This window comes from Balaenoptera physalus (genome assembly GCF_965194825.1).
Source record: "Balaenoptera physalus genome assembly, chromosome: 1".
Classification (NCBI taxonomy): domain Eukaryota; kingdom Metazoa; phylum Chordata; class Mammalia; order Artiodactyla; family Balaenopteridae; genus Balaenoptera; species Balaenoptera physalus.
The window spans coordinates 167,291,857-167,318,343 of record NC_138882.1 but is presented as its reverse complement, the minus strand read 5'-3'; the positions used below and the strand labels follow the sequence as shown (position 1 = coordinate 167,318,343).

General features: G+C 57.4%; 1 protein-coding gene across 4 annotated transcripts; it reads right to left on the bottom strand.

The window, feature by feature from the left end:
* Window positions 1–255: 255 nt before the first annotated feature.
* On the bottom strand, window positions 256–24,507 carry COL8A2 (collagen type VIII alpha 2 chain). 4 transcript variants are annotated; one of them, XM_082415853.1, is made up of 4 exons: window positions 24,419–24,507; window positions 15,995–16,039; window positions 5,385–5,599; window positions 256–4,785 (listed from the first exon to the last, which is right to left on the bottom strand). In XM_082415853.1, the coding sequence occupies exons 3-4, from the start codon at window positions 5,581–5,583 to the stop codon at window positions 2,867–2,869; spliced, it is 2,118 nt and encodes a 705-aa protein (XP_082271979.1). In that variant the 5' UTR covers window positions 5,584–5,599; window positions 15,995–16,039; window positions 24,419–24,507; the 3' UTR covers window positions 256–2,866. The 4 variants fall into 4 exon arrangements, with proteins under 4 accessions (XP_082271979.1, XP_082271980.1, XP_082271978.1 ...); XM_082415854.1 differs by lacking the exon at window positions 24,419–24,507 and adding an exon at window positions 24,296–24,390; XM_082415852.1 differs by lacking the exon at window positions 24,419–24,507 and adding an exon at window positions 17,007–19,771.
* Window positions 24,508–26,487: the final 1,980 nt, after the last annotated feature.

Genomic DNA, 26,487 nt, shown 5'->3' with positions numbered 1-26,487 from the left:
GATCCGTCTCCCCTAGCTCCAGCCACTGCCTTACTTTGCTTTCTTAAAATGCCTCTTGGCATTTACTTGGTGCAGAGCCTCGGCAGCTTCGGAGAATCAAGCATTTCTGATGCGGTGGTGACAGAACCCCTGGCTGGGAGGAATGCACGCTCCTTGAGAGGGTGCAGAGCAAGAGCCCCAGAGAGCTCCCTGGATGCTTTATGAAATCCAGAGGCTCGAGACACCTCTGAATCAATGCCAATTTCAGCACAGTGCTGTTTGTTCAACAGGCTTTATTGAGATTGTGTCAATACAGTCAATACCGTTGTTTTTCTTTTCAAAAAGAAGTCCCATTTTCTTTGATTCCCAAGTGCATTTTTCCCGAATCTTCTGTGACACAGGGTACATAATAGGTATGTAGAGAACTAAGCTCCTATACCAGGTTAGAAATGAAATTACTAATGGAAAACATTTAAACCTTAATCTTAAAAAAATGAGGAATCAGAACATAAAAATGCACAAGGTAATGTAGTTTTGTTAAAACCTGACATAGTTTATCAAAGCTAGTCAGTTAAGTGGACACCTGGAAACCCCATAAATATTTCGGAAACACCACCCACCTCTCCCCGAAGGCTTCAGGAATGACATTTAGCAGAAACAGTTCTGTGAAACAGTTTTGGGTTTTTTTGTTGTTTTTTTTTGTTTGTTTTTTTTGTTTTTTGGCTCCCTGTACCCTCCTCAGGGCCCTGGGCTCCCACTAGGAGCTGATGCATTTCCGCCCAACAGAAGCCTCCCTAACAGGCCAGATAGCAGTGGCTTTGACCCAGGAAGGAGGCTGAGCAGATGGCCCCACGAGGTACGATTTGAGACTTAGTACCCGTGGGTGCCGATGAATAAGAAACCCACCAGGAACCGTAGCCAAAACCTGCTCTTGAAGTGCCACTTGGGCAGATTTGGGTTTTTGTCTCTCCTTTTGAAAGTTAAAGCAAGCGAACGGTCTGCTTTGTTTGGAGAAGTTGTGGCCAGGCGACGGGCCTGAGGAGCCACAGAGTAACAAGTCGGAAGTCAGTGGCACGAAGAACCCGGGGCAGGACGGGAATAAAGACGCAGGCCTACTAGAGAATGGACTTGAGGACATGGGGTGGGGGGAAGGGTAAGCTGGGACGAAGTGAGAGAGTGGCATGGACGTATATACACTACCAAATGTAAAATAGATAGCCAGTGGGAAGCAGCTGCATGGCACAGGGAGATCAGCTCCGTGCTTTGTGACCACCTAGAGGGGTGGGATAGGGAGGGTGGGAGGGAGAGGCAAGAGGGAAGAGATATGGGAACATATGTATATGTATAGCTGATTCACTTTGTTATAAAGCAGAAACTAACACACCATTGTAAAGCAATTATACTCCAATAAAAATGTTAAAAAAAAAAAAAGTCAGTGGCCAGCCTCCTTCCTCAACATGGGAAGGAAGGCTGGCACGGGCCAGAACTGGAACAGGTTCACGCTGGGTCCTCGGCTCTATCCACTCGGCTTGAACTAGGGGCTGAGGGCATGGGAGGGGGTCCTACCTGTTTCCTGCAGGGCGGAGCTCTGATTGGGGAAAATGGCAGAAACATCCAACTCATTCCAAAGGGGCCTGTTGGCACCCTTTTTCTCAGAACCTCAGCCTCCTGGGCCCTAATCCTGCCTAGGACAGGAAATTGGAACCAGAGGGTGGAAGGAGAGGAAGCCCCAGCAGATTAACCCCTGTAGTCGACACATACCCATCATATGGCTCTTATTAAGAAAAAGCAGGCGGTGGCCTTCATCCCCAAGCTTGTGTGCACCTTGTTCTGAGGGCAAACAAGAAGCTCTCTGCCTTGGGGATACTGGGCTTGGGGGTGGCAATGATCCCTTACAATTTTGTGTGAGAAAATCAGCCCTCCCCCAGCAGGTGAAAGGAGAGAAAGGGAGGAATACTCATGTTCGCTGATTGCCCATCCTGCCTCGTGCCTGCCTGTGGTGGTCCCTAGGGGCCTGGGTGGCTGGCCTCATGATGAACAGAGCCAGAGCTGGTGGGGGCAGCCTGGGGGATGGAGACAAACGTGAAGAGCTGCCATCCTGCCCCAGACCCATGCCCCTACCCCTCACACACCACCGTTCCCCATGGCTGCAGCCTGAGCACTGAAGGGAGGCTGGCACTTCCTGGGAGCCTGCAGGAGGGGCCACACGCCTGTACCTGCCAGGGACAGGCCTGATGCCACCGCCCCACCGCTAGGGTGGCAGTCCTGACAGGGTGTCCACGCTGGCCACCTCGACGGTCCCCCTCCTCTCCCTTCCCCTGGAGAGAAACAAAAACTCTTCAGGGGCCCCACCGTCTTATGCTGGAGGTCCTGCCCGGGGCAGCCGGAAGAGCCCCAGCCAGGAACTGAGGGAGGCCCTGCCCCATTCCTGGAGCAGGGGCCGTCTGCGGGCAGGCAGGAAGGGCAGGGCTGGGAAGATGTCTCCCCGGGGGAATGGGTGGGGCCATTCAGTCCCCTCTCAGCTCTGACTCACAGAGCAGCAGCACCCTTCGCCGCCCAGCAGAGCCCAGCACTCACAGGGGGCCAGGGGTCTCCACCAGCTGGGCAGAGCGTCCCGGGGCCCTGCCTGCGGGCCAGGCAAGGCAGGAGGGGGGGCACAGCCCCGATGCTGCACAGACACTCGGGGGAGAGGAACGCAGGCCACCTTCTTCCAGAAACAACCTCAGCCTGCGCGGAGGGAGAAACCCACTCAGTCTCCTCGGGCCGAGGCCGCGGCCGCCTCTGTTCCCGCCTCTGTTCGGCCTTTGGTTTTTTCTTTAAATGGAGGTTCTTTGTAAGTGAGAAGGTCTCTCTACCGCTGAAGAGGAGGAGGCCGGGGCAGCATGGGTTATGTGGGGCACAGCAAGAATCCTGAAAAGGAGGAGTGGATGTACTCGGTGGAGTAGAGGCCATTGGCCTGGTCCGAGGGCATCTGCACCCAGACCTGGTCGTTGGGCCGCAGCTGGAGCACGGCGCCCCCAGACGCCTGGTCCAGGTAGCCCTTCTTGTACTCGTCATAGGTGTAGGTGGCTGGCACATTGTTCTTGTACAGGGCCACCCACACGTTGGTGCCCTTGACGTGCACGTGGTAAGCAAAGTAGTAGACCCCGCCCACGGGGCAGGTGAAGATGCCGGTGGCCGGGTTGTAGCCACTGTGGCCATTGTAGAGGGTCCGGTCAAACTTCACAGGCATGCCTGAGGCGGGGAAGGGCGAGGTGAGCACAGCGGTGAAGGCGGGCGTGGCGTGGGCCGACAGCTCGCCCAGCCCAAACCGGGGCTTGGTCCCCTTGCCCAGCACAGCTCCCTGCACGCCGCCGTTGGGCAGGTGCAGGCCGGTGATGCCAGTCTCATCAAAGGCCCCAGGGGCACCAGGGGGCCCAGGAGGTCCGGGAGGCCCAGGAGGGCCCGTGAGTCCTGGGGAACCTGGGACCCCAGGAGGCCCTGTAGGCCCAGCCATGCCAGGTTCCCCCACTTTCCCCTCTCCAGGGGGCCCCGGCAGGCCTGGTTCACCCTTCAGGCCTGGCAGACCCTGCGGCCCGATAGGGCCAGCTGGACCCTGGAGTCCTGGGATTCCAGAAGGGCCCCTCAGGCCAGGCTGCCCAGGGAGCCCCAAGTCACCCTTCTGCCCCAGGGCTCCTGCCACCCCTGGTCCTCCAGGGCGGCCCGAGAAACCTGGCTCGCCTTTGGGCCCAGTCGGTCCCGGAGGTCCATGAGCCCCTGGAAGCCCCCTCTCTCCTGGGAGCCCAGGTTTCCCAGCCAGGCCACTAGGCCCCTGGTCACCCCGAATGCCAGGCACTCCTGGGGGTCCTCCAAGCCCCGTCTCCCCCTTAGGCCCTGGGGGCCCACGTCGGCCAGGTAGCCCTGCAGACCCCGGAAGTCCAGGGGGACCCCCAAGGCCCTGTGGTCCCTCTTCCCCCGGCTCCCCATCCTCACCTGGCTCGCCCCTGTCCCCCAAGAGCCCCGGGACCCCAGCTGGGCCCCTGTCCCCCTTGGGACCTGGCAGCCCTGGCATCCCATAGCCAGTGGGGCCTATCAGGCCAGGAGCGCCCCGGGTGCCTGGCTCCCCTTTGGCCCCTGGTGGGCCCTGTGGCCCTGGCACCCCTGCTGACCCTGGTACCCCCATACCATCCAGCCCAGGGGGCCCTTTTGGGCCCAAAGCTCCTGGCTCCCCCCTGGGTCCTGGCAGCCCAGGAGACCCAGACTCACCCTTATCTCCAGGGGCCCCAGGAAGCCCATCCAAACCTGGTTTGCCCAAGCCAGCTGGACCAGGGAGACCAGGGGGTCCGGGGGCACCCCCCTGGCCTGGGGCTCCAGGAAGCCCTGGTTGGCCCACTCCATTTTCGCCCTTGAGGCCTCGATCACCTGGGGGCCCAGGCTCTCCCTGGGGCCCTGGCTCCCCCCCAAATCCTGGGGGCCCTGGCACCCCCTGGGGGCCTGGTTTTCCAGGGACAGCAATGCCTGAGGGCCCAGGTAGGCCAGGGGGCCCTGGGGGCCCCCGGAGGCCCTGGTCCCCTCGTATCCCTGGCTCCCCCCGAAGCCCTGGCTGCCCTGGTGGGCCAACCTTGCCTGGAAGCCCTGGGGGACCAGCCTTGCCCATCCGGGAGAAGCCAGGGGGGCCAGCGGGTCCAGGCTGCCCATGTAGCCCTGGTTTTCCAGTGCCTGGTTTTCCTGGGAAGCCAGGAGGGCCAGGGGGACCCCGCGGCCCAGGTTTTCCAGGGGGACCAGGCTCTCCTTTCAGGTCCATTGGCAACAGCGGTAGAGGCATTTCTGAGAGAGAAAGAGAGAGAAGGGGCCGTCAGGGGCCTGGATAGTGGGGATAGGGGACCCATCTTCCCACTCCCCATACCAGCATGTGGTGCAACTTGAGAAGACAAGGTTCTGTATCTGTTCTTGAAGACCACTCCCGGTCTCTCCCTCCCTGCTATCATGGAGGATGGAATTTAGGTGGTTCAGTGGCCACCTTGGGAACTGCAGGGTATCCACCCCAGGGCTCTTAGCACCCAACCCACCCAGGCTGGGCCTTCCCCAAGAGCTTCTCATCCCTGCATGACCGGGATGGAATGGCCACCAGGTGGCACCAGCATCCCTCCTTAGAGCCAATCGGAGCCGACACCCCCCCCCAGTTCCCCACAAACCTTCCCGCCCCTCCCCCTACCTAATGCCCATCTCCGCCAGCCAGCTGCACCCCACTTCTGCACCCGCCCCGGACCAGCATCAGGAAGAAAGTGGAGATGGGAAAGCCTTTGGTGGGGATTGAGGGGCTGTGGCCGGAGGCGGGGGCGCCTGGGAAGAGCTGGTGGAGGTCGGGAGGCAGGGAGTTGGGGGTCAGCACTGTCCGAGGCGGGGCGGGGCGGGGAGGTGCTCACCCAGGTATTGGCCCTTGCCCTCGCGGAAGGGCGGCCCCACGGGTCCTTTGTGCATGGGCTGCACGTACTGCACCGGCGGGTAGCCCGCTGCCCCGGCGGCTCCACCGCTGGCGGCCGCCCTCAGCCCGCACCCCAGCAGCAGCAGCAGCAGCAGCAGAGGTGGCGGCAGCGAAGGCAGCGACGTCAGAGCCCCCCGCATGGCGTCCTTAGGCTTGCTGCAGGGAGGAACGAGAGGGGCCATCAAGCCAGCCCATGGGTACTTTGGCATCAGGCCCGGGGACTCACAAAAAGATCAGAATATAGATATTATTCACAAGCAATGCTCAAAGTCTCAGAGTCTTGCAGAAGTTACTAAACCTCTCCTAATCCTGCCCATAGCTCTCCATCACCGCCCCCCCCAAGTCTACCGAGGACCCCTCCCTGGACAACAGCCACCCCCTAACCATTCACTTGGCAGCCAGATGCCCTTTCAGAGCATCTCTAACCTTGGCACACCTCTGCCAGAAACTGTTTGATGATTATACCCAGTACCATGTGCTGGGCTGGCTCTCTGCCAGCCAGGGGCTAAGCTCTCTAGAGATGGAAGCTCACTTAATCCTCCTAACACTTTAACGAGGTATTGTTATTGTCATCCCCATTTTCCAGATGACAAAACTAATGCAAAGGTCTCTAGGCAGCAGACTGGGATTTTTTTTTTTTTTTAATATTTATTTATTTATTTGGTTGCACTGGGTCTTAGTTGCAGCAGGCAGACTCCTTAGTTGTGGCATGAGAACTCTTAGTTGCGGCATGCATGTAGGATCTAGTTCCCTGACCGGGGATTGAACCCAGGCCCCCTGCATTGGGAGCGTGGATTCTTTTTTTTTTAACATATAAATTTATTTATTTTTTTAATTTATTTTTGGTTGCGTTGGGTCTTCGTTGCTGCGTGCAGGCTTTTCTCTAGTTGCGGTGAGCGGGAGCTACTCTTTGTTGTGGTGCGCGGGCTTCTCATTGCGGTGGCTTCTCTTGTTGCGGAGCATGGGCTCTAGGCACGGGGGCTTTAGTAGTTGTGGCTTGTGGACTCTAGAGTGCAGGCTCAGTAGTTGTGGCGTAGGGGCTTAGTTGCTCCGTGGCATGTGGGATCTCCCGGACCAGGGCTCGAACCCGTGTCCCCTGCATTGGCAGGTGGATTCTCAGCCACTGCGCCACCAGGGAAGCCCTAGGAGCGTGGAATCTTAACCACTGTGACACCAGGGAAGTCCCAGAACTGGGATTTGACTAAGGTCTGTCTCTCTGACCTCACATTATGTCGATGCCCTTCTGGGGCTCCCCACTGCCTTCAGGATCAAGTCCTTTGTGGGCATTCCCTGGCGGTCCAGTGGTTAGGACTCCGTGCTCTCACTGCCAAGGGCCCAGGTTCAGTCTCTGGTCGGGGAACTAAAATCCCGCAAGCCATGTGGCCAAAAATCAATTGATTTTTTTAAAAAAAGGGCTTCCCTGGTGGCACAGTGGTTAAGAATCTGCCTGCCAGTGCAGGGGACACAGGTTCGAGCTCTGGTCCGGGAAGATCCCACATGCAGTGGAGCAGCTAAGCCTGTGCGCCACAGCTACTGAGCCTGTGCTCTAGAGCCCATGTGCCACAACTAGTGAAGCCTGCGCACCTAGAGCCTGTGCTCCGCAGCAAGAGAAGCCACCACAATGAGAAGCCCGTGCACAGCAACAAAGAGTAGCCCCCACTCGCCACAACTAGAGAAAAGCCTGTGCGCAGCAACGAAGACCCAATGCAGCCAAAAATTTAAAAAATTTAAAAAAAAGTCCTTGGTGCCCAGCATGGCGTTCAAGGCCTTTTTTTTTTTTTTAATTATTATTTTTTAGTGCTATTCTTGTCTGCTTACATTCTTTTTATTTATGTATATATGTATGTATGGCTGTGTTGGGTCTTCGTTTCTGTGCGAGGGCTTTCTCTAGTTGTGGCAAGCGGGGGCCACTCTTCATAGCGGTGCGGGGGCCACTCTTCATCGCGGTGCGCGGGCCTCTCACTATCGCGGCCTCTCGTTGCCGAGCACAGGCTCCAGACGCGCAGGCTCAGTAATTGTGGCTCACGGGCCGAGTTGCTCCGCGGCATGTGGGATCTTCCCAGACCAGGGCTCGAACCCGCGTCCCCTGCATTGGCAGGCAGATTCTCAACCACTGCGCCACCAGGGAAGCCCTCAAGGCCTTTTAAATCTAATCACCTAGTGGGTGCCTGCGTCTCCAACCCTATCACCTGCCACCCCTTTCTCTGCCTCTCCCCTCCCCCATACCTTTGCCCCAGACACCAGGCAGCCTCACACTTCTGGGCCTTTGTACCTGCTATTTCTCTGCCTGCAGTGTTCTTCCTCTCTCCAACTCGTCCTTTAAGGCCCAGGGAAGCTGTCACCCCTTCCTCTATAGAGTTAACCCCTCACTCCTGTGTCCTCATCTAGCCCTGTCACAGCATTTAGCTCAGCTCTGAGAACAAGGCCTAGGTTGGGAAGAAGCACAGGCTCCAGATTTGGATGGCCAGCCTGAGTCCTCCGCTCACCAGCTGGGGGAGCCTGGGCAAAAGGTTTCCACTCTGTGAACCTCAGTTTCCTCATCTGTAAAATGGAATAACATGTCCACACAAAAACGTGTACACGAATGTTCATGGTGACATTATTCATAACAGCCACAAAGTAGAAACAACACAGATGTGCATCCACTGATGAATGGATGGTGTGGTATATCCATACAATGGACTATCATTCAGCAATAAAAAGAAGGGAAATAGTGATAAATGCTACAATACAGATGAATCTTGAAAACATTATACCAAGTGAAGAAGCCAGTCACAAAATCATATTATCTAATTCTATTTGTATGTTCAGAATAGGTAGAGCTATAGAGACAGAAAGTAGACAGATGAGTGGTTGCCTAGGGCTGGGGGGAGTGGAAATGGGGAGTGATTGCTAATGGGCACAGGGTTTCTATTAGGGGTGATGAAAATGTTCTAAATTGCTTGTTGTGATGGTTGCACAATTCTGTGAATACCTTAAAAAAAACATTGATTCGTACACTTTAATGAACCAGTTGTATGCTATGTGAATTGTATCTCAATAAAGTTCTTTTTAAAAAAAGCTAAGCTAGGGAATTTCCTGGCGGTCCAGTGGTTAGGACTCCGTGCTTCCACTGCTGGGGGCACGGGTTCGGTCTCTGGTCGCCACCAAAAATATAAAATAAAACAAATTAAAAAAAAATTTTTTTTTAAAGCTAGGCTAACAACCTGCTTCTCAAGGCGGCTGTGATAATTAGATATCATAGTGCCTCAGGGCAAGCACCCATCAATATCTGCACAGTGGACTAGCCTGGCATTTCACACACCCCAGGAAAGTCCCACTTGCCCTGGCATCCCTGCTCCGGGCTCCCCTCACCCCACCCAGGGGCCTCTCCACACCTGCGCCTGGCTGCAGGAGGGAGTGCAGGTGGGTTGTACACACCCAGGGATGCACGTGGGGCTGAGTCTGGAGCTGCAGTGTGGTGTTCCTCCAAACTCAGTATCACTCAGGGCTTTGCAGGAATGAACGCGGGGCTCCAGAGAAGGTCGGTGAAACTGCCAACCCAGCTCTGCCATCAACCTCTCTGTAACCCTGGGCAGGTCGTTCAGCCTCTCTCAGCCCCAGCATAATGGTAACATCTGCCACCTAAGGGCTCCCCACGTGCCAGGCAGGGCTTCACCAGCTTCACATCGCTAATCCTCTTAATGATCCCCCCACCAGTTCATACAATTATAATCCCCTAATTTATAGAAGTAGAAACAGAAGCTTAGACTAAGAATCTTGCCCAGAACACCTTCCCTCAACACAGGCCACCTGCTCTATCTGCACCATGATTGGTGCTGGGCCTCATGAGGCCACACCGTGTAGGCCTGGCACTCAGCTACTGCTGATGGAGGCTCTGGCCATGCACTGCCCTAACGTTTGTTTGATGTTCCATCCACGTGCAGCCCTGTGAGGCTTGTCGGCCCTGTTTTACAGATGAGGAAACTGAGGTGCAGTCAGAGCCTAAACCCAGGCAGTCTGACTCTTGAGCCCCAATCCCTAACCACCACACCATGCGGCCTCTCCGGAGCGGAATAAGGGCCCTCCCGCACTTGCCACCTGAGCTGGGGGGCTATTAGGGTGGAGGTGGTGCTCACACAGCACAGAGCCAGAATGTTCTGCCTGGTACGGGGGCAGAGGGTTGGGGGAGCAGGTGGAGGGGCAGAGCTTGCAGCAGGAAGCAGGGGGAGGGGAGTGAGCAGCTCTGGCCTGGGTGGGCCAGAGGCCAAGGTCATGGCGCCACCATAGGAGGACTCAAGAGAGCCCTGGCTCTGGGGAGCCCTGGTCCCCTTCCCATGCTGAGCTGAGGCCTCACTGGGCATGGGGGGTGATGGAGGGTGCAGGCAGCCTCAGGCTCAGCTGGGAGGGTGTCTGGGGTGGGGAGAACTGTGGAGGAGCACAGGCAGGCCGGGCACCAGAGGAAGAGCCCCCAGTCCACTCAGGAGCCCGGGCAGGGGCAGGGCCCCCGCCAGCTGCCCACTTTTCTTTCCTCCTTGGCAAGGTGGATCTCCAGGAAGCATCCCCACCCTACACCCTGTGGCTCCCTGAACTTGCCCCATGCCAGCACCGCCAGCATCGTGGAGGTGGGGCTGATCTGCTGCAGGACCCCAGAGCAGGTGTTTCCTCTGGAGGGAGGGGTGTCTGAGTGAGGCTGACAGCTCACACCTCTGGTTGGGCACCGCCTAAGTGCTGCACATTCTGCATTTGATTTAATTCCCACAAGGTCCCTGGGAAAAAGGAACTATTGTTCTTCCTCTTGCTATAGATGAGGAGTCTGAGGCTCGGACAAGTACAGTGATGCGCCCACTGGCTACAGCTGACAGCCGGGATCTGAGCGGAGGTCTGTTAAGAACCTGAGCTCTTAACCGCTGGGACAGACTGCCATGGGGGAGGGCGTGGGGGAGAGTGCGCCAGAGAGCACAAGCTAGACAGAGGGAGAAGCAAACTGAGCTTCCAGCTCCAAGCTGCCTGTGGGTTTGAGGAGGGAAAACTTACTCTAGCTCTTAGAGGAGAGGTGGCTATGCCACTCCAGGTGGGGGGCTTGGCCAGAGAAGGGGCTGAGAATCGATGGCCCTGGAATGGTGCGACATGGCAGCCCAGGTGGGAGGGACTGTCCCCCAGCGCTGGCCACCATCAGAGCCGAGGGAGCCTGGGCGCCCCTGAGCCCCTGACTCCTGCTCACTGTCACCTCTCCCCCCCCGCCCCCCCAACTGAGGCTCCCCAGGCTCTCTGGCTTCTGTATGTTCATTTCACCCTACTGCTTCTCCACCTCCTAACTCTTACTCATTCTTGGACATCCTGGAAGCCTATTGGATGCCTCCCCCCGGCTCCTCTGACACCTGCAGGTCTCCCTCACAGCTCTTGTTTCCCTCTTTGGCTCTTCTGCTCTCTCCCCGCCACATTCCCCCGACTCCATGCCCAGCACAGGACTTGGCTGGCACACAGAGATGCTCCATAAATGTTTGATGAGCTCAATTTGCTGTCAGATTTAATGATCACACCAATAACTCACTCCCGGAAGCATCCAGGACTTTGCACAGATACATGTCACACGGCCCTGGGAGCCCCCTCCCTAGGCCAGATGGGCTTATCTGTTGGCTAGAACAGGAACAGGTGGGACATTCACGTGGTCTCAATCAAGGATCTTCAGCTAAGAACTGCCTGCATGGGGAATAGAGGCACACAGGGAGGAACAGCTGATCCATTTGCTTGCTCCTGGTCTCCCCGTGGGGAATGGCGGCCAAGCAGGGGTGTCAGGGGTTGGGGGAGGGCCCTGAGGCTCAAGCCTGGCTCTGCTGTGTGACCTTGGGCAGTCCATCACCCTCTCTGGTGACCTCTTAGGAAGGAAGGCAGGAGCCAGGGCAGCTGGGAAGGGGCTGGGCTGGCAGGGGCAGGAGATGGGATGCAAAAGGAGACGCTAATTCAAGGGATGGAGCGGTGGCGGCAGCAGGGTAGACGCGGTGTTTGGACAGCTGCAAGTCCTTAGCGGGGATTTCCCCCCTTTTCAACAAATCCCCGTAAAACAGCATTTTGTCCAAGTCAGCGTTTTGTGGCAGCCTGGGCCTCCTCCAGGGGCGGCCGAGGAGGTTGGCTGGGAGCGGGTAGCGCTCCAGGGTCTTTCAGACCAATTGAGAGGGGAGGGGAATGGACCCCATCAATTGAGAAGGGGATGCTTCTTCAGGAAGAAGCATCGCATGAATACAGACCCCTCTCTCGCTGGACAGGGCTTTGGGGGGAAGGGGCATCAGCAACAGTGACCCCTCCCCACCAGTCCCCTCTCAAAGGGTCCTGTCCCAGGGGGCGACCAGCAGAGGGGGCCCAGGTGATCCTATGGAATTTAAGGGCCTGCCCACGCCCCATCCCATTTCACACGTGAGCTATCAGAGGTCCAGATAATAAGGGGAGCCGGAGGGTGGGGCGCAGGCTCCCAACAGACGGTGCAGGGGTGTGGCTAGCGTGGCCCTGGCAGCACCCCCACCCCGCCCCCAGTGGGTGGATGGAACGCAGCTCTGCGCAGGCTCCTGCTGCTCCAAGCCCCCCACCCCAGAAGGGCGGCTGCAGCTGAGGAAGCCTCGGGGAGCTCAGGCAGCCCGGGGCCTGGCCAAACCACAGGTATGTTATGAGACGCTTCCTGTTGTGGAGACATTTCTGCGGGATCGGCTGCCCCACTTGCTCCCCTGGTGCCTCCTGCCTCCCCACTCGCCCAGCCTCGCTCTGTTCTCTCCCTGGGTCTCTGGCCCTGACTCATTTCTCTCTGTCTCTCTTTCTCTCTCCAACACGGTCACTGCCACTTCAACAGGTGAGCAGCATTTCTTGCTCAGGCTCTCCCTATCAGGGATCCAGCCCTGGGGGGCCCTAAGGCCCTCTAGGTCCCGGCTGCCCCTGAACTCCCATTCCAGCAAAGCTACTTACCAGCTGGGTGATCTTGGGCAAGTGACTTAACCTCTCTGAACCTCGGTGTCCTCATCTGTGAAAGGGTTAACTGAGATGGTCTAAGCCATCAGCCCCTCCATGCTGCCTTGTCCTGTTACCCCGGTGGCCAGAAAGTCCTCCCTTCAGTCTGACCTCAGTTCCTCCTGCTGCAAAGCAACATCTCCTCCAACCCTTGAAAACCTCAGGTGACTTGCTGCCAAAGGCCAGCACCTTGTGAAGTTCCCTAAAGTCAATTTTCTGGCCTGCTAGGCCTTTTCCCTAACCACTCCTGAGATGACACCGGCCAGGGGTCACACAGCCTGCTCAGGACAAGGATGGAGTTATGGATCTTGGAGAGGAGCAGAGGAACTGCCCTCCTCCCTCACTGGGCATGATGCCCACCCCCACTGCTGAGCAGGGTGGCTCCAGACTTCTCCAGGGTTCCTGAGCCTCCCAGCCCCCACACCTCTCTCCCAGCTTGCAGAGATCAGAGAGCCCTTTCCCGTCCCCCTCTCCTGAGTCGCAGATGAAGGGGGTCCTGTCTCCCACTCAAGGCCCCGGGCCCCTCCACACCTCTACCTCTTCCTCTTCCTCGGGGACCTCTCACTCTCTGTGGATGCCTCCCCCAGTCTCCAGCCTCTCCAGTCCACATCTACACAGGCCTCACCCCCGCCCCTGGCCACCCTCATCTCTCTCCAGCCCTTCTCAGCCAAGCTTCTCAAAAGAACTGTCTCTACCCCTCACCCTCTCACCTCGTGTTTCCTTCTCGCCAGCACTGACTCCCGCCTTGTGACCCTGCTTTCCTCCTTCCTGGAAAGGTTCTTCCTCAGATTCTTCTCTGCTCCTTCCCTCTGCCCACTCTGCAGACCCAGGCTTGCCCCAAGGAGCTGGCTCAGGCCTCTTCTCTTCTCTCTGGATGTTTCTCCTGCAGTTTCCAGCTCTTCCCAGCTCCCACAGTTTTAATCCCATCACCAAGGACTCCCACATCTGTTTCCAGCTACCTCTCTCCTGAGCCCCAGACTCTTGGGTTTGACTATGAGCTGAGCATTTTCGCCTGGCTGTCCCTCATACACCTCCACCCAAACTGCTGTCATTACCTTCTCCCCTATTACTTGCTTCTCCCCCACTCCCTGGTGCCCAGGCCAGAAATCTTGACATCACTTCTGATACTTCTGACCCTTCCTTCCTTACATGGAATCTCTCCAGCCTATACCATGCCTTAGCACAAGTAGAAAAGGCTACCCCTTTTCCCAGCCAACTCAGGCCTACTCATTGCCTTTCCCGAGTGCCCTTGAACAGTAACCAACCTGCACAACTGTACATGACAGCCCTGTTCCTTTACCCTCAAACCCCCAATCCAGTCTTATGGACTCTGTCTCCTCTACTTCTGGGTATGTGACATGTCCACCTGTGTCCCTTCCTCTGTGTCTCTGTGTCGCTGAATCCAGATCCTCACCTGCCTGGGTATCTGAGGCATCTCCTGTTGTGTCTCTCTCCTCCTATCTCTGTGTCACCATTCCATTTGTCCACCCACCTCTGTGACCCTGTCTTTCTCTGCTGTCTTTCTCTGTCCTCTCTTGTGCCTTGTACCTAGATCCTGTCAGAGTTCCAGGTTCTGAAATCTCTAGCTGTTGGTCACTTGATGGGAGCCTCTAGAAGGCCAGCACTTATGGCCTTAATGTTAACGTCAGGTCTGGGGCTGACCACCGTGGACGATCCGCGAGCAGCCCCGCGAGGTCTGGGTGGAGACTTGCAGGGCCCAGTGCCCGTGAGCTGAGCTCACTGTCCTACAGGCCACCGGGACTCTGAACCCCTCAAATTTAAATGTGCAGGTGTGAGGACCGCTCCAAAGCCAAAGGGCTGCCTGGAATCTGGGAGCTGGCGGGGTGGAGGGAGGTGGGCAGGCTGGGACAAGGCTGCCTGGAGGACACCTTATCATCCAGGTTGATGGCAGGACAGGAGTGCTGCCCTCTTCACACCTTGTCTACCCAACCAGGCTTCAAGAGTCCTAACATCCCTCACCCCTGCAGGTGAGGCTCCCAGACCACAGGGGACCTCAATTTGCAAAGCAGCATTGGAAGGAGGTTTGAAGGACAGAGGACAGTTCAACATACTCATAGGGGCAAGTGATGGTGGAATATTCCAAACTGAGAGCAGAGCAAAAATCTAGTCAAGGAAGACTGAGGGGCTTCTGGGGTGGGCAGTAGCTAAGAGGCAGAGAACCTGTGGTTCTGAAACTTGGGAGGGAGAGAGATTGGCTGGAGATAAAAATAGGGCTTCTTTGGCAGGGTTGTTGCAGCCTGGATGAGGGCCATGGACTCACCCTTAGGGAAATCACCCATGTTTAGGGAGTGAGAGGAGCCCACTGTGCCCTGAGCCCCAGCATCCTGAATCCAGACAACCCAAAGCTTTCGATGTTTCCCTGTGCCCACCTGCCTGCCCTTGCCCGAATTGCTCTTTCTATCTTTCTCCTCCAGGCAAACATGTTATTCCTCATTTAAGACCCAGCTCAAATGCCTCCTCCTCTAAGCAGCCTTCCGTGCCTCTCTCAGGCAGAACAGCTCCTCCTCCAGGGCATGTCTTCCCCCAACCCCACCCCATCCCCAGCTGGGGCTCAGCACACTGGCACTCAGTACAGTCTGCAGCCTGTGTGCTCCAGCTCCTGGCCTCTGACAACCCCACCTCCCACCTCCAGCCAAGCCTGCAAGATGGCTTCTCATAGGGTCCCTTTTCCTTTGTGGCTCTTCCAGGGTCCTTCTCAGCTCTGGGCTGGAGGGGGCTTGCGCTGAACCTCCCTCCCTGCAGGTAACTAGGTTTACCTCCCAGACCCCCAGCCTCTGCCCATCTCTGAGGCTAGCCACCCCACTACCACGCTGGGGAGGAGCTTCTTGCGGGGCAACAAAGCATCCAGGGAGGCAGGGACAGCCAGGCGGGGGGAGATGAACCAGAAGAGGCCCAGCAGTGGACAGGACCCAGGGCAACACTGTATCCTCAGGCAGGTGGCCAGGGGACCGGCCCTTCCTCGCCGGGGGCTCAGGCCTCAGCTGGTGCCATTTCTCATTTCCCAGAAGAGGCCTTGAGCTTCTGACCGAGACCGGACATGGGTGGGCCACCAGGCCCAGGCACCCCCAGGCCCCAGGCCGAGCCAGGCGGGGCCTTCTCAGCTGCCAGTCCGCACCCCCCCCCCACCCCGCCTTCTGTTTCGCATTTGCAGCCTTTTCCGGAGCGCCACCCGCCGCCCGCCGCCCGCTGCCTCCCGCCGCCTGCCAAGATTCCTGGGCCTTCGCGGCTTCCCCGCGCGGTGGCGGCAGCTTCAGCATCGGCAGGAGGGGCTGAGCTGGGCAGGGAGGGGGCCCGGCGGGAGCACGGCCAGGCCACTGCACCCGGGCAGGCCAAGCAAACACGGCCACGCCAAGGAGCAGGGGAGAAATAGTTCACAAATGAGAAAAAGCTGCTTCCAAGTTGGGCCGGAGGGAGCTGAGGTCACCTGCCCGCTAGGCCACCCCGAGCCTGGGAGGGGCATCTGCTGCAGCTGGAGGGAGCAAGGGTAGATAGCAGCAAGCACAGGTCTCATCCAGCTGGGGATATCAGAGAGCCCTGCCCCCAAATCTAGCTTACCTTTCAGGTCGGAGGGGCCTCTGAAGGTGCCAGCAGAGACAAGGCCTGAGAATGAAAGAGGGAGACAGTGAGGAAGATGCCAGGAGCTGGCGAAGCCTCCTGCCCTAACTCACAGCCACCCCAGCGCCTGCCATGGGTTTTTTACCAGGAGCCCCTGCTGGAACATTGGCCCCCAACCTCAGTCTCCTCTCAGGGAGCCAGGGTCCCCCATCGACTCCCTTCATTCATTCCATGCACTTAGCAATGCCCATGTGGGACCTGGTCCTGGATTGATGGAGTTCCTCCTGTCCTAGAGCCCAGGCTGAGGAAGCCCCTTCTGTGGGCCAGGGTCCATACCAGAGAAATCCCTACACTCTGTCAGGCCCTAAGCTGGGGTGGCCCCTACTATAGACTAGGGTTCCTGCCTGGGGAAGCTCGCACTAGGTAGGGGACCTGAGGCTAGGCCTTGGGACAAAGAAATGGCTCAGCCCCATGCCCTGCCCCGAATTAGCTGGAGGCATCAGACAAGTGGCCATCACACAATTGACTAAGGTCTCTGGGCCGTGGGAGTACAGAGCAGGAAATATTGCCCTCCCTTGAGTTTCCCTGGAAGACTTCATGGAGGAAAGGACATTAAGGCTGGATCCTGAAGGGTGAGTAGGAGTCTGACAGGCAGACAAAGTAAGAAAAGGAATTTCAGGCAGTAGGAAGCTGCTTGGCAGATACAGGGAAGGTCCAGAAGTGCTGTGGGGTTGAGAGGACAAGCAGGAGCTGAGAAGGCTCGGGCAATTTAGTGAGGAGCCTTAAATGCTATGCTTGTATATCTCTGGAAGGCAATGGGGAGCCATGGAAGGTTGTTGAGCAGGGAGAGATGATGTGGTCAGCCCTCGATGGCCAGGTCCCCATTTCTGGCTCAACCATGATGCCTGGCTATCATAAGCCCTAGTCCAGGTCACACAGCAGAGCTGGGGTCGTAGTCCAAGCCCAGATATGAATCCTGGGTAGATGGGGAGGGGACGCCTAGCCAGCCCACCTGGCAGGGAGGCCTGCCGGCTGCGTCACTCTCTCCCCCAGCTGCTTGCTCGCCTCTGCCCGCTCCCATGGAAACTCTGACATCCCAGCCCTCTCGCTGCACAAGCAGCCAGATGCCGAAGCCAGCGGCTCCTAAGCCTTCTCTCCAGCTCAGCTGAGCCCTGCCTCCATCCACGCCCCTCTGACACCATGACCCCAGAGGTGGGTCATGAGGCTACTCTCTCTGAGGGCCCAGACTGGCTGATGGAGCTTGGGTGGGAGGTCCTCACTGGCCAACTTGACTCCAGCTTCTCTGGCCCCAGCCCACACCCTCACCATGAGGCTCAGGGAGGGGAAGTGACTTATGTTGGATCTGGGCTTTTGAAAGATGAACATGGATTTAACTGGGTGGTAGTGGGGAGAGGTGATCAGTCCAGGCTAAGGGAATACCATGTGTGAGGGTATGGAGGTGTGAATGCCCTGAACATAATTAGAATAAATAAACGAACTAACTAATCATAGCTAACATTTATTGTATACCTACTATGTGCCAGGCACGGTTCTGGGCTCTTCTCATGAATTATCTCATTTAATCCTCACACCAACCCAGTGAAGTAGGTTCTTTGTCTTTCATTTTTACAGAGTGGGAAACCAAGGGACAGAGAGGTTAAGTAATTGGCCAAAGGTCACACAGCTCATGAGGGGTAGAGCCTAGGCTGTTGGTGCCAAAGCTTGGGCTCTTAACCTCTGCAAACACAGATGGTTTGAGATGAGAAGGGCTGGCTGGGGTCAGCCTGAGAAATGCCTTAAATATCAGAATCAAAGACCCCCAGCACAGGGACTTCCCTGGTGGTGCAGTGGTTAAGAATCGGCCTGCCAGTGTAGGGGACATGGGTTCGATCCTTGGTCCGGGAAGATCCCACATGCCGCAGAACAACTAAGCCCGTGCGCTCTAGAGCCCGTGAGCCACAACTACTGAGCCCGTGTGGCACAGCTGAAGCCCATGCGCCTAGAGTCCATGCTCCGCAACAAGAGAAGCCACCGCAATGAGAAACCCGTGCACCGCAATAAAAGTAGCCCCTGCTCGCTGCAACCAGAGAAAGCCTGCTCGCTGCAACTAGAGAAAGCCCGCGCTCAGCAATGAAGACCCAACGCAGCCAAAAATAAAAATAAAAATAAATTAAAAAAAAAAAAAAAGACCTCAAGCACAGCTTAAAGCTGGCTGCCCATCCCCTCCACCCATGTTAGCCCTTAATAATAATGGTCTCGCCTGTGCGCCGCAGCTGCTGAGCCTGCGCTCTGGAGCCCGCGTGCCACAGCTGCTGAGGCCCGTGCGCCTGGAGCCTGTGCTCTGCAGCGGGAGAAGCCACCGCAATGAGAAGCCTGCGCACCGCAACGAAGAGTAGTCCCCGCTCGCCACAACTAGAGAAAGCCCGCGCACAGCAATGAAGACCCAACCGCAGCCAAAAAAATAAATTAAAAATAAAAATAAATAAAAAGCATGTTTGTCAAAGAGCTCTTAAAAAAAATTTTTTTTAATTAAAAAAAATAATGGTCTCTAAAAATCCCAAGTACATTTTCTGCACCAGACATAGCACTAGACATGCTCCAGGCATTATTTTTTATCGTGCTCTCCCATAACTCTATAAGGCGGGAATTGCTGTCCCATTTTTCTGAGGAGGAGCATTGAGGCTCAGAGAGGTGACATCCATTCTCCAAGGTGACAGGAAGCACTGGGGCTGGGATCTGAACCTTGGGGCTTGCCCAGACCCTAAATGGCCAAACCCCTGTATACTTGGGCTTCCTGGAGACCACAGACACAGTACTTCTCCCCACTTCTCCTCCACCCCTGCCTGTGCTGCCTCAACCCAGATGCCAGCACAGCTGGCGACAGAGTGAGCAGCTCCCATCACGGGCCCCAGGAGCCCACTCCAGTTGACCAAGACTCCCGCGGTCCTACAAAATAGAAAGTGGGGTGGGTGAGTGTGCCAGGGCAGTGCCTGAGCCGACTTCAATGGGACTCTGTTCTTAACCTCCGCCCTCAGCTGCCTTCCCTAATCTCCTCCTGAGCCCCTCCCCTGGCGACATCTCCTCCTTGCACAGAGCCTGCCTCCAGCTAAATCCCAGGCCAGATGTGTGGGGGACAGTCTATACCCCCATCCCCCACCAACTTCGGCGAGCGCAGGCGCCCAAGGAGACTGGCCAGGATCCCAGGCCTGCTTCCCCATCCCAGCTTTCCAACCTGACATGCTGATGGCCACGAGGTGAACAGTTGGCTCCTCCCAGAGTGGGGCTCACGGGAGAAGTCTCCATTTTCTGAGCCCCTACCATGAGCTGGCCCTCGGCTAAGAGTCTTGCCTAAAAAATCATGATGGGTTAAGAACCACTCTGGAGGCCAGCTGCTCACAGTCTTCTCCCAGCCCTGCCTCTTACTAGCAGTGACCTCAGTGGTCTGTGCCTCAGCTTCTTGGTCAATAACATGGGAGCAATTCCTACTTCGCAGAGCGCTGGAGAGGATTAAACACGTTAATTTCACGTAGCCGACTTCAAGCAGTGCTTGGCATAAAGAACATTCAATATATGTTTCCTATTATCATTATTATCATCATCACCATGACGCCTCCCAAAAGCCCTGTGAGGTTAAATTATAAACCCTATTTTACAGATGAAGAAACAGAGGCTCAGAGAGAAGTCATTTGCCCAGGTTCACCAGCCAGCCAGTGGTGGACGATGTCAGTTTGGACTGAAGCTGAGTGAGTTCCCAGATAATGAGGACAGCCTTGCAGCTCTCTGGAGCTGAGGCACAGTGTGTCTGTGTGTGTGTGTGTGTGTGTGTGTGTGTGTGTGTGTGTGTGTGTGTGTGTGTGTGTGTGTGTGTGTGTGTGTGTCGGGTTGGGAGGGGTCCTCCACTCACCCCTGTCCTGCCTGACCTCCAGGGGCTCCCCTGCCCAAGCCCCTGTCGCCGCTGCAGGAGGGGGCTCTGCATTCCTGGCTAAGCAGCCGGATTTGCTGTGCTCCAGGAACTATGAAAAGAATGTTTGCCACGAGCTGAGCCGTGGTTGCCTGTCAGAGGGAGCATGGCCTGGAGGGCCCACACAGAGCTGTGTGGCGGCCAGGAGCCGCCACAGTGGGAGGGAAGGAGGCTAGACACAAGAGAGCTTCTGGTTAGTGAGTGCAGTGGATGCTGGATGGGGGTGGGGACCAAACAGTCAACCTCCTGGGGTCTTTCAGGAGGGAGAAATGACCCACACACACAATCTACATTGCTCCTCCCCACAGGCTCCAACGAGAGCCAGGGAGGCATTACTGGCCCATCTCATGGATGGGACTATGGAGATCCAGGGAAGGCTCACAGCCAGTGGCAGAATTGGGACCTGTGGCCAGGACCCTTCGCTCCCAGAGGTTGCCCACCCTCACGGACCCACCAGGACCACAGCGCATTCTGAGATACTACAAAACACCATGCCAGCCCTCACTGTCCTGGCCACCCTCCGGGCCTGACCTTCTCATGACTGCTACTCCCCATGTTCCCTGTCCCTCAAAAAAGTCCCTTGTGTATGAAAATTCCTGGCACACTGTGGACAGATGCTCAACAATTAAGTTTCCATTCCTTTCCCCTCCAAACCAAGCCCTGTAGAGGGCAGTGACCCGGGAGGTCGGTGGGAAGAACATGAGTTGTACATCCTCACAGACCTGGGAGTGAATCCCAGCTTGGCACTCAGCAAGGGGACGCTTGGCCAGTTTATGGGCCTCTCTGAGCCTCCACTTCTCCCTCTGTTAAATGGGCTACCGACCCTTGCCTTGCAGTAGTGTTACAAGGACTAAATGAGATACGCAAACACAGGCCCTGATACACAGTAGGTGCCCAATAAACTCTAATTGTTACCCTCCCCCAGGGGGACAGAAAAAATTGAAATTAGAGAACCTCAGATGACAAGGTTCCCTCCATTCCAGGTTCCTGATAGCCCCTGCTAGGGGAGGGCGGCCTCTGAGAGGAAGGGAAGCCTGAACCCAGGGTCCTGTCCTCAGGGCTCAGTTCTGCCACTGACTGCTATGTGACCTGAGGCAACTTCCTCTCTGAGTCTCCATAATCCCATCCAGGAGATGAGCCAGCAGTGCTGGCATGGCTCTCTCCAGGAGGCAGTAACCCTCTGCCACCCACTTCTGCCCTCCAAGAGCCAGAAATCTCAGCCTGCATGGGGACAGTCACTTCTCAATTCAGAACTTTCCAAGAATCTGAACGGAAGCAGGGCCAGGTCCTCCCCATTCCCTTCTCAGGATCCAACCAGAGAGGTGTAACAGACTCTGATCAGAAGTCTGGGTGAAAGTTCTTGGCACTGCACCCTGATCATGTGTGACCTCAGACCACTCCTCACCTCTCTGCAGGCAAAAGGACCCTGGAGACAAGTATTAGCATTCCCATTTTATAGATGAGGAAACTGAGGCACAGAGATGGGAAGTCCCTTACCCAGAGTCACGCGGAAAGTAATCCCAGTCTGTCTGACTCCCGAGGTCAGGATCTGCTGTCTACACCCCGCCACCATAGAACAGAGCAGGCCTGGAATTCCCTTTCTGGGACCGTGACTTCCCTAAATGATGTCTGGGCACACGTGTGCACACATATGGCCTCACACACCCTCTTTGGCTTCTAAACATACATACCCAGGTCTCCCAGACACTAAACTAGCCCCCAGACCCATGGCCACACTCGACACTCAGCCCCCTGCACGTAAGCATACCAGATCCTGGTGTCCAAACCCACATCTCCCCTTGACCTGACTCCTCTGAGGTCAGACCACGGCCACCCAGTACAAGGCTCCTGGCCTGCCCTCTCCTATCCCCACAGCCAAGCATCACTGAGGCCTGTCCAATCTCTCTCCTTACTCCTCTCCATCTATACCTGCCTCCCATCCCCATGGCAACCACCCACCTCAGCCCCCATCACCTTCCTCCTCGAACTCTGCCCAGCCTCCTAAGTGGTCTCCTTGCCTGTAAGATCCCTCTTCATCCTTTCCCCCCAGAGCAACCAGAGTGATTCCCAGTTTGCACCACTCTGCAGCTCACACCCTTTCTCTGACAAGGCCCTAGGAAATCTGACCTCGAAGTAGTCGTCAGTCCCTCCCCCTCAGTCTCCCACTGTGTAGTCACCTTCCCCTGAGAGAACTCTGCAGCTTCCCACCTCCACACCTTCGCACACGCTGTGTCTTCTGACTGGAATGCCCTCATTTACCTTTTCCACGCCCTGCACCTGTCAAAGTTCTCGTTCTCCCTGAAAACCGCAGCCAGAGTCACCTCTTTGCCACTTCCCCTGATGGCCCCTCCCACACACACTTCGGCTGGTAAGGTTCCTCCCCTTCATGTAGCTCGACAGGCACCCTGAGACACAGCTGCACCCCATATGAGAGGCCACTGTGCCTCTGGTTCTTCCACCCCGGCTCTGTAAGTGCCTCAGGCCACAGATGGGACTGGCTCATCTGAGGCCCCACTTTCCTACAAGGGCAGCCCCATGCGTGCCACTGGGGGGCCTGGAGTGGGCTGGGGGACTAGTAGGGCAACCAACCTTTGCTCTTGCTCAGACCCGGAGCAGGGGGGGAGGTGGGGTGCTCAGGCTGACAGCCCTGTTTAATATCTTCACCTCCCTTTTTCTTTCCCCTTCCTCTGAGCCAAAGAGCAGAAATTCATTTTCACTGTGGTGGACAGAGTGAAACTGGAGAGAGAGACCCTGGTGAGTGTGAGTGTGCGTGTGTTGTCCTGTCTGAGTACGTCTGGCTGGGCCATGTAGGGCCTGCCATGTGTCTGTAGGAGTTTGTGTGTGTGTGTGTGTGTGTGTGGTGTGTGTGTGTGCGCGCGCCCACACGCGCGTGCTCTGTCTGTTGTTTCAGCATCTGTGGTGGTATGTGTTTCAACAGAGCATGTTCTGGTGTATGACTGTGTGTATGACTGTCAATGGGAGGGAGTGTAGCTATGCAGCTGTGCGTGACTCTGTCTGTCTGTGGTGTGCCCTCATTATCGTTTTGGGGTGATTGTGTGTCCAAGGGTCTATCGGTGTTCACCAGCCCAGCGAGAGGCCAGTGGGGACATCTATGCCCTGACTGAGACCACCAACTCCCACTGCAAGGTTGCTGCCCCCCACACCTCCTCTTCTGGGCTCTAGAATGGGCTCCCTGAGGGCCCCCCATCTACTCAGGCCAGTGAGGCTCAGTCCCCAGAGAGGAACCCCAGACTGCCTGACCCTCCAGCCATCCCAGCTCCACAGCCCCCAGATCTTCCAAACACCCAAGGCAGCTCCCTAGGAGGTTGCCTTCGCTAAGGGCACTCCAAGGAGGGGATGGACCCTGCCACCAGACAAGGGCACAGGCCTTAGTAAGAGACGCTGAAGGTAGACAGGAGGAAGGACTTCTGGGTTGCCAGGGTCCCCTGAGGGAGGTCAGTGGTATTTCTGCATCAAAAGCCTAGCATGTTCTCACACACACTGAGAACCTCACACAAGCACACACTGACTGACGCACACATTAATAACATACTGGCAGACACTCACTGTCCCCCTCACGCCTCACAAATGCACACATTGACAGGCTCACACATGCATACACACAACAAGCAAACTCAGAGGGTCTGCCCTTCCCCGACTCGCAACTCATGGGCTCCTCTGGATGAACAGTGTCTCTCCGCCCGGGGACTAATGGGGCCACTATGTCTCCAGCCCCAGGACAGACACCTGGGGAGGCTGCTCTGGGGCCCTCAGACCCCTGCCCCTCTGAGCCGGGAAACAGTCCGGCTGTGAGTCAGTCCCCTCAACCCCGCAGGTCTCAGGCCTGAGCCGCGGCAAGGTGCTGACCCTCTGGCAGGGACATTCCTCAGAACCCCAGTCTCCAGTTTGGGGGGTGCTGCCAGGACACCTAGAACAGGAGGAACTTGGGGGCAGAAGCAGAAAAAACGGGAAACCGGGAGGTTGCCAGTAAACTAGAATCGGCAGAGAGATGGGGAGAGGAGAGCTGAGGGGTTTCCCCTCCCTGGGGCTACAGGGGGCTCTACGGCCACTGCTCCGTCCTCCCTGCTCCACCATCCTGCGATGGAAGCTTTGTCATCCCCATTTTACAGGTGGGAAGGGAGACTCCCGGAGGTGAAGTGACTGCTCCGAGACACATGGTCAGGGATGCCACCCAGGACTGTCTGAAGCTGGAGCCCCCGCTTCTGGGAAAGAAGGGAGGAGGGGGTTTTAGCTGGGATTCTGCCCCGGGAAGCAGGAAACGGGATGGGCGCCCGCATACCAGCGCCGACCCACGGCCCAGTCCCCCATCCCGTCCTCACCTCGGAGTCCGAGGCGTAGGCCCAGCCGTCCCAGCTGTCCCGGACAGTTCTGGGGGAAGCCCAGGCCGGGTCCTGCTCTCGGAGCCCCCAAGCCCGGCAGCCGTGCCGCCTCCCCCCGGTTACCTGCAGGGGCGGCCGCCTGGCGCCGCTCCCGGCCCTCGAGGGCGGCCCGGGGCGCGCGGGCTCCGGGGAGGGGCGTCGTCGGGGTCCGCGCCGGCGGGGCTCCGCGTCGCTCTGCCGGCCGCCCCTCGCGGCTGCCGGAGTGGGCGGGCTGCGCGCGGGGGCCAGGGAGGCGGGAGGGGCGCGGCGGGGCGGGGCCTCCACCCTCTTCTTTCCACAGGCACGGCCAAGGTCCGCGCCCAGCCCGGCCTCGACAGCCGCCTCCCTCCCGGGACCGACTCAGACACCCCCCCACCCCACGCACATCCCGGGCAGCTCGGTCCCCACTCACCCTCACGCGCCCTGTGCCTGCGTCTGGAGCCCCCTGCTCTCGGGGACGACCCGTCTATGGGGACACAGACCCAGACCCTGTCACCGAGAAGGGGGGCATGGTGTGCTCAGTGCGGGGAAGGGGCAGCACAGGGGTGATGGCCCATAATTGAGCAGTCCGCGAAGGTTTCCTGCCAGTGGTGACCTAGCTGAGAGGGACTGGGGCGGGGGTGGGGTGGAGGTGGGGGGAGACTTAGGGGGAAGCGAGAGGAGGGACGGTGGTGACCCGCACATTCTGGGTTTAGGGAGGTGAGCCTGTGTGCTCACAGGGGCGGGCAGCGGGATCTTGTAGGCCGTGCAGACGCTGGTTAGACTTCACTTCAGGGAAATGGGGAGCCACTGAAGACTCTGGAGCAGCGCAGTGACGTGGTCAGAGTTGTGATTTAGAAAGAGCCCCCTCTACTTCACTTTGCTGTACAGTAGAAAGTAACACAACATTGTAAAACAACTATACGTCAATTAAAAAAAAAAAAAAAGAGCCCCCTGACTTCTACGTGGAGGAAGACAGAGGCAGGGACACTGGTGAGGAGGCTGCTGGAATAATCCTGGCTGGTCCAATGAGGCGGACAATGGGCGCTGGAAGGAAGGGTCAAGTGTGAGAGGAGTAAAGGAGGTGGGATAGGCAGGATTTGGCTGTGGGGGTGAAGGACCTAGAAAGAGGGAAGTATCGAGGACAGGGCCCAAGTTTCTGATTGGAGGTGGTGGTCCAGAAGGAGGATGGTCAGATGCATTGAGTTGCACACTGCTGTGGGCTTCCACGTATCCAGCAGGGAAGTGAGAGTTCTGAGCTAGAGATTAGGGGCCCATGGTGTACAGATGGTGACTGATGCCATGGGAGTGATGCTCTGGGAAGGAGTGCCCAGGCCAGGACCGAGGACCATTAACATTCAAAGGACCTGTAGAGGAAGAGAGGTCAGCAAAGGAGACCTAGAAGGTGGGGCTGGGAGGTGGGGGGAAACCAAGAGAGCAGTAACTCAGAAAGCAAAGACAGGGTGTTTCTATTAGTCCAGTGAGGCCCCCAGGGTCAAGATGTCACAGTCCTTTGGGACTGGCAGTTAGGGGCTGGTGGTTGAGGTGGAGGGCAGGGGCAGGGGCAGGGGTCAGGCTGCAGAGGCCAAAGGAGCAGCCACAGGGGAGAAAGTGGAGGCAGCAAGGGCAGTAGGGGAGTTTGGAAGGGGGTTTGGGGTGAGGGTGTGAGTGTGTGTGTGTGTGTGTGTGTGTGTGTGTGTGTGTGTGTGTGTGTGTCTGGTCTAAGTGGGAAAGACCCTCCACAGGTCCAGAAAAGGAGCAGGGAGGGCCCACGGCTGTCTGTCTTTGGGTCTGGGCCCACCTCCATGGCCCCCTCACCCTCCTACTGCCTGCCCTCTGAAGGCCTCCCACTTTGCTGTCCCCCTGCCAAGGTACACACCAGCCCTGACACTCCTCGATGGGGCCTCCCATCCTCACCCACCTCCAGAGTCTGGGCCCACTCCCATCCTAGCCCTCAGATTGGGGGGATTGCAACAGGTCTTTGGGTCTGGCCTCCTGGCCTGAGCCGCTCAGAGGGACAGCAGGGGAGCCAGGCTGGGGCACTGTCCGAGGAAGGGGAGGGGGCCTGGTTGGCGGGGTACCTAAGAGGACACTGGCTGGGGTGGAGAGCTGTGGCCCTCCCCCAGAGCTGGTGTGAAAACCAGGCCCTTGATGGGGATCAGATGGGGGTGAGC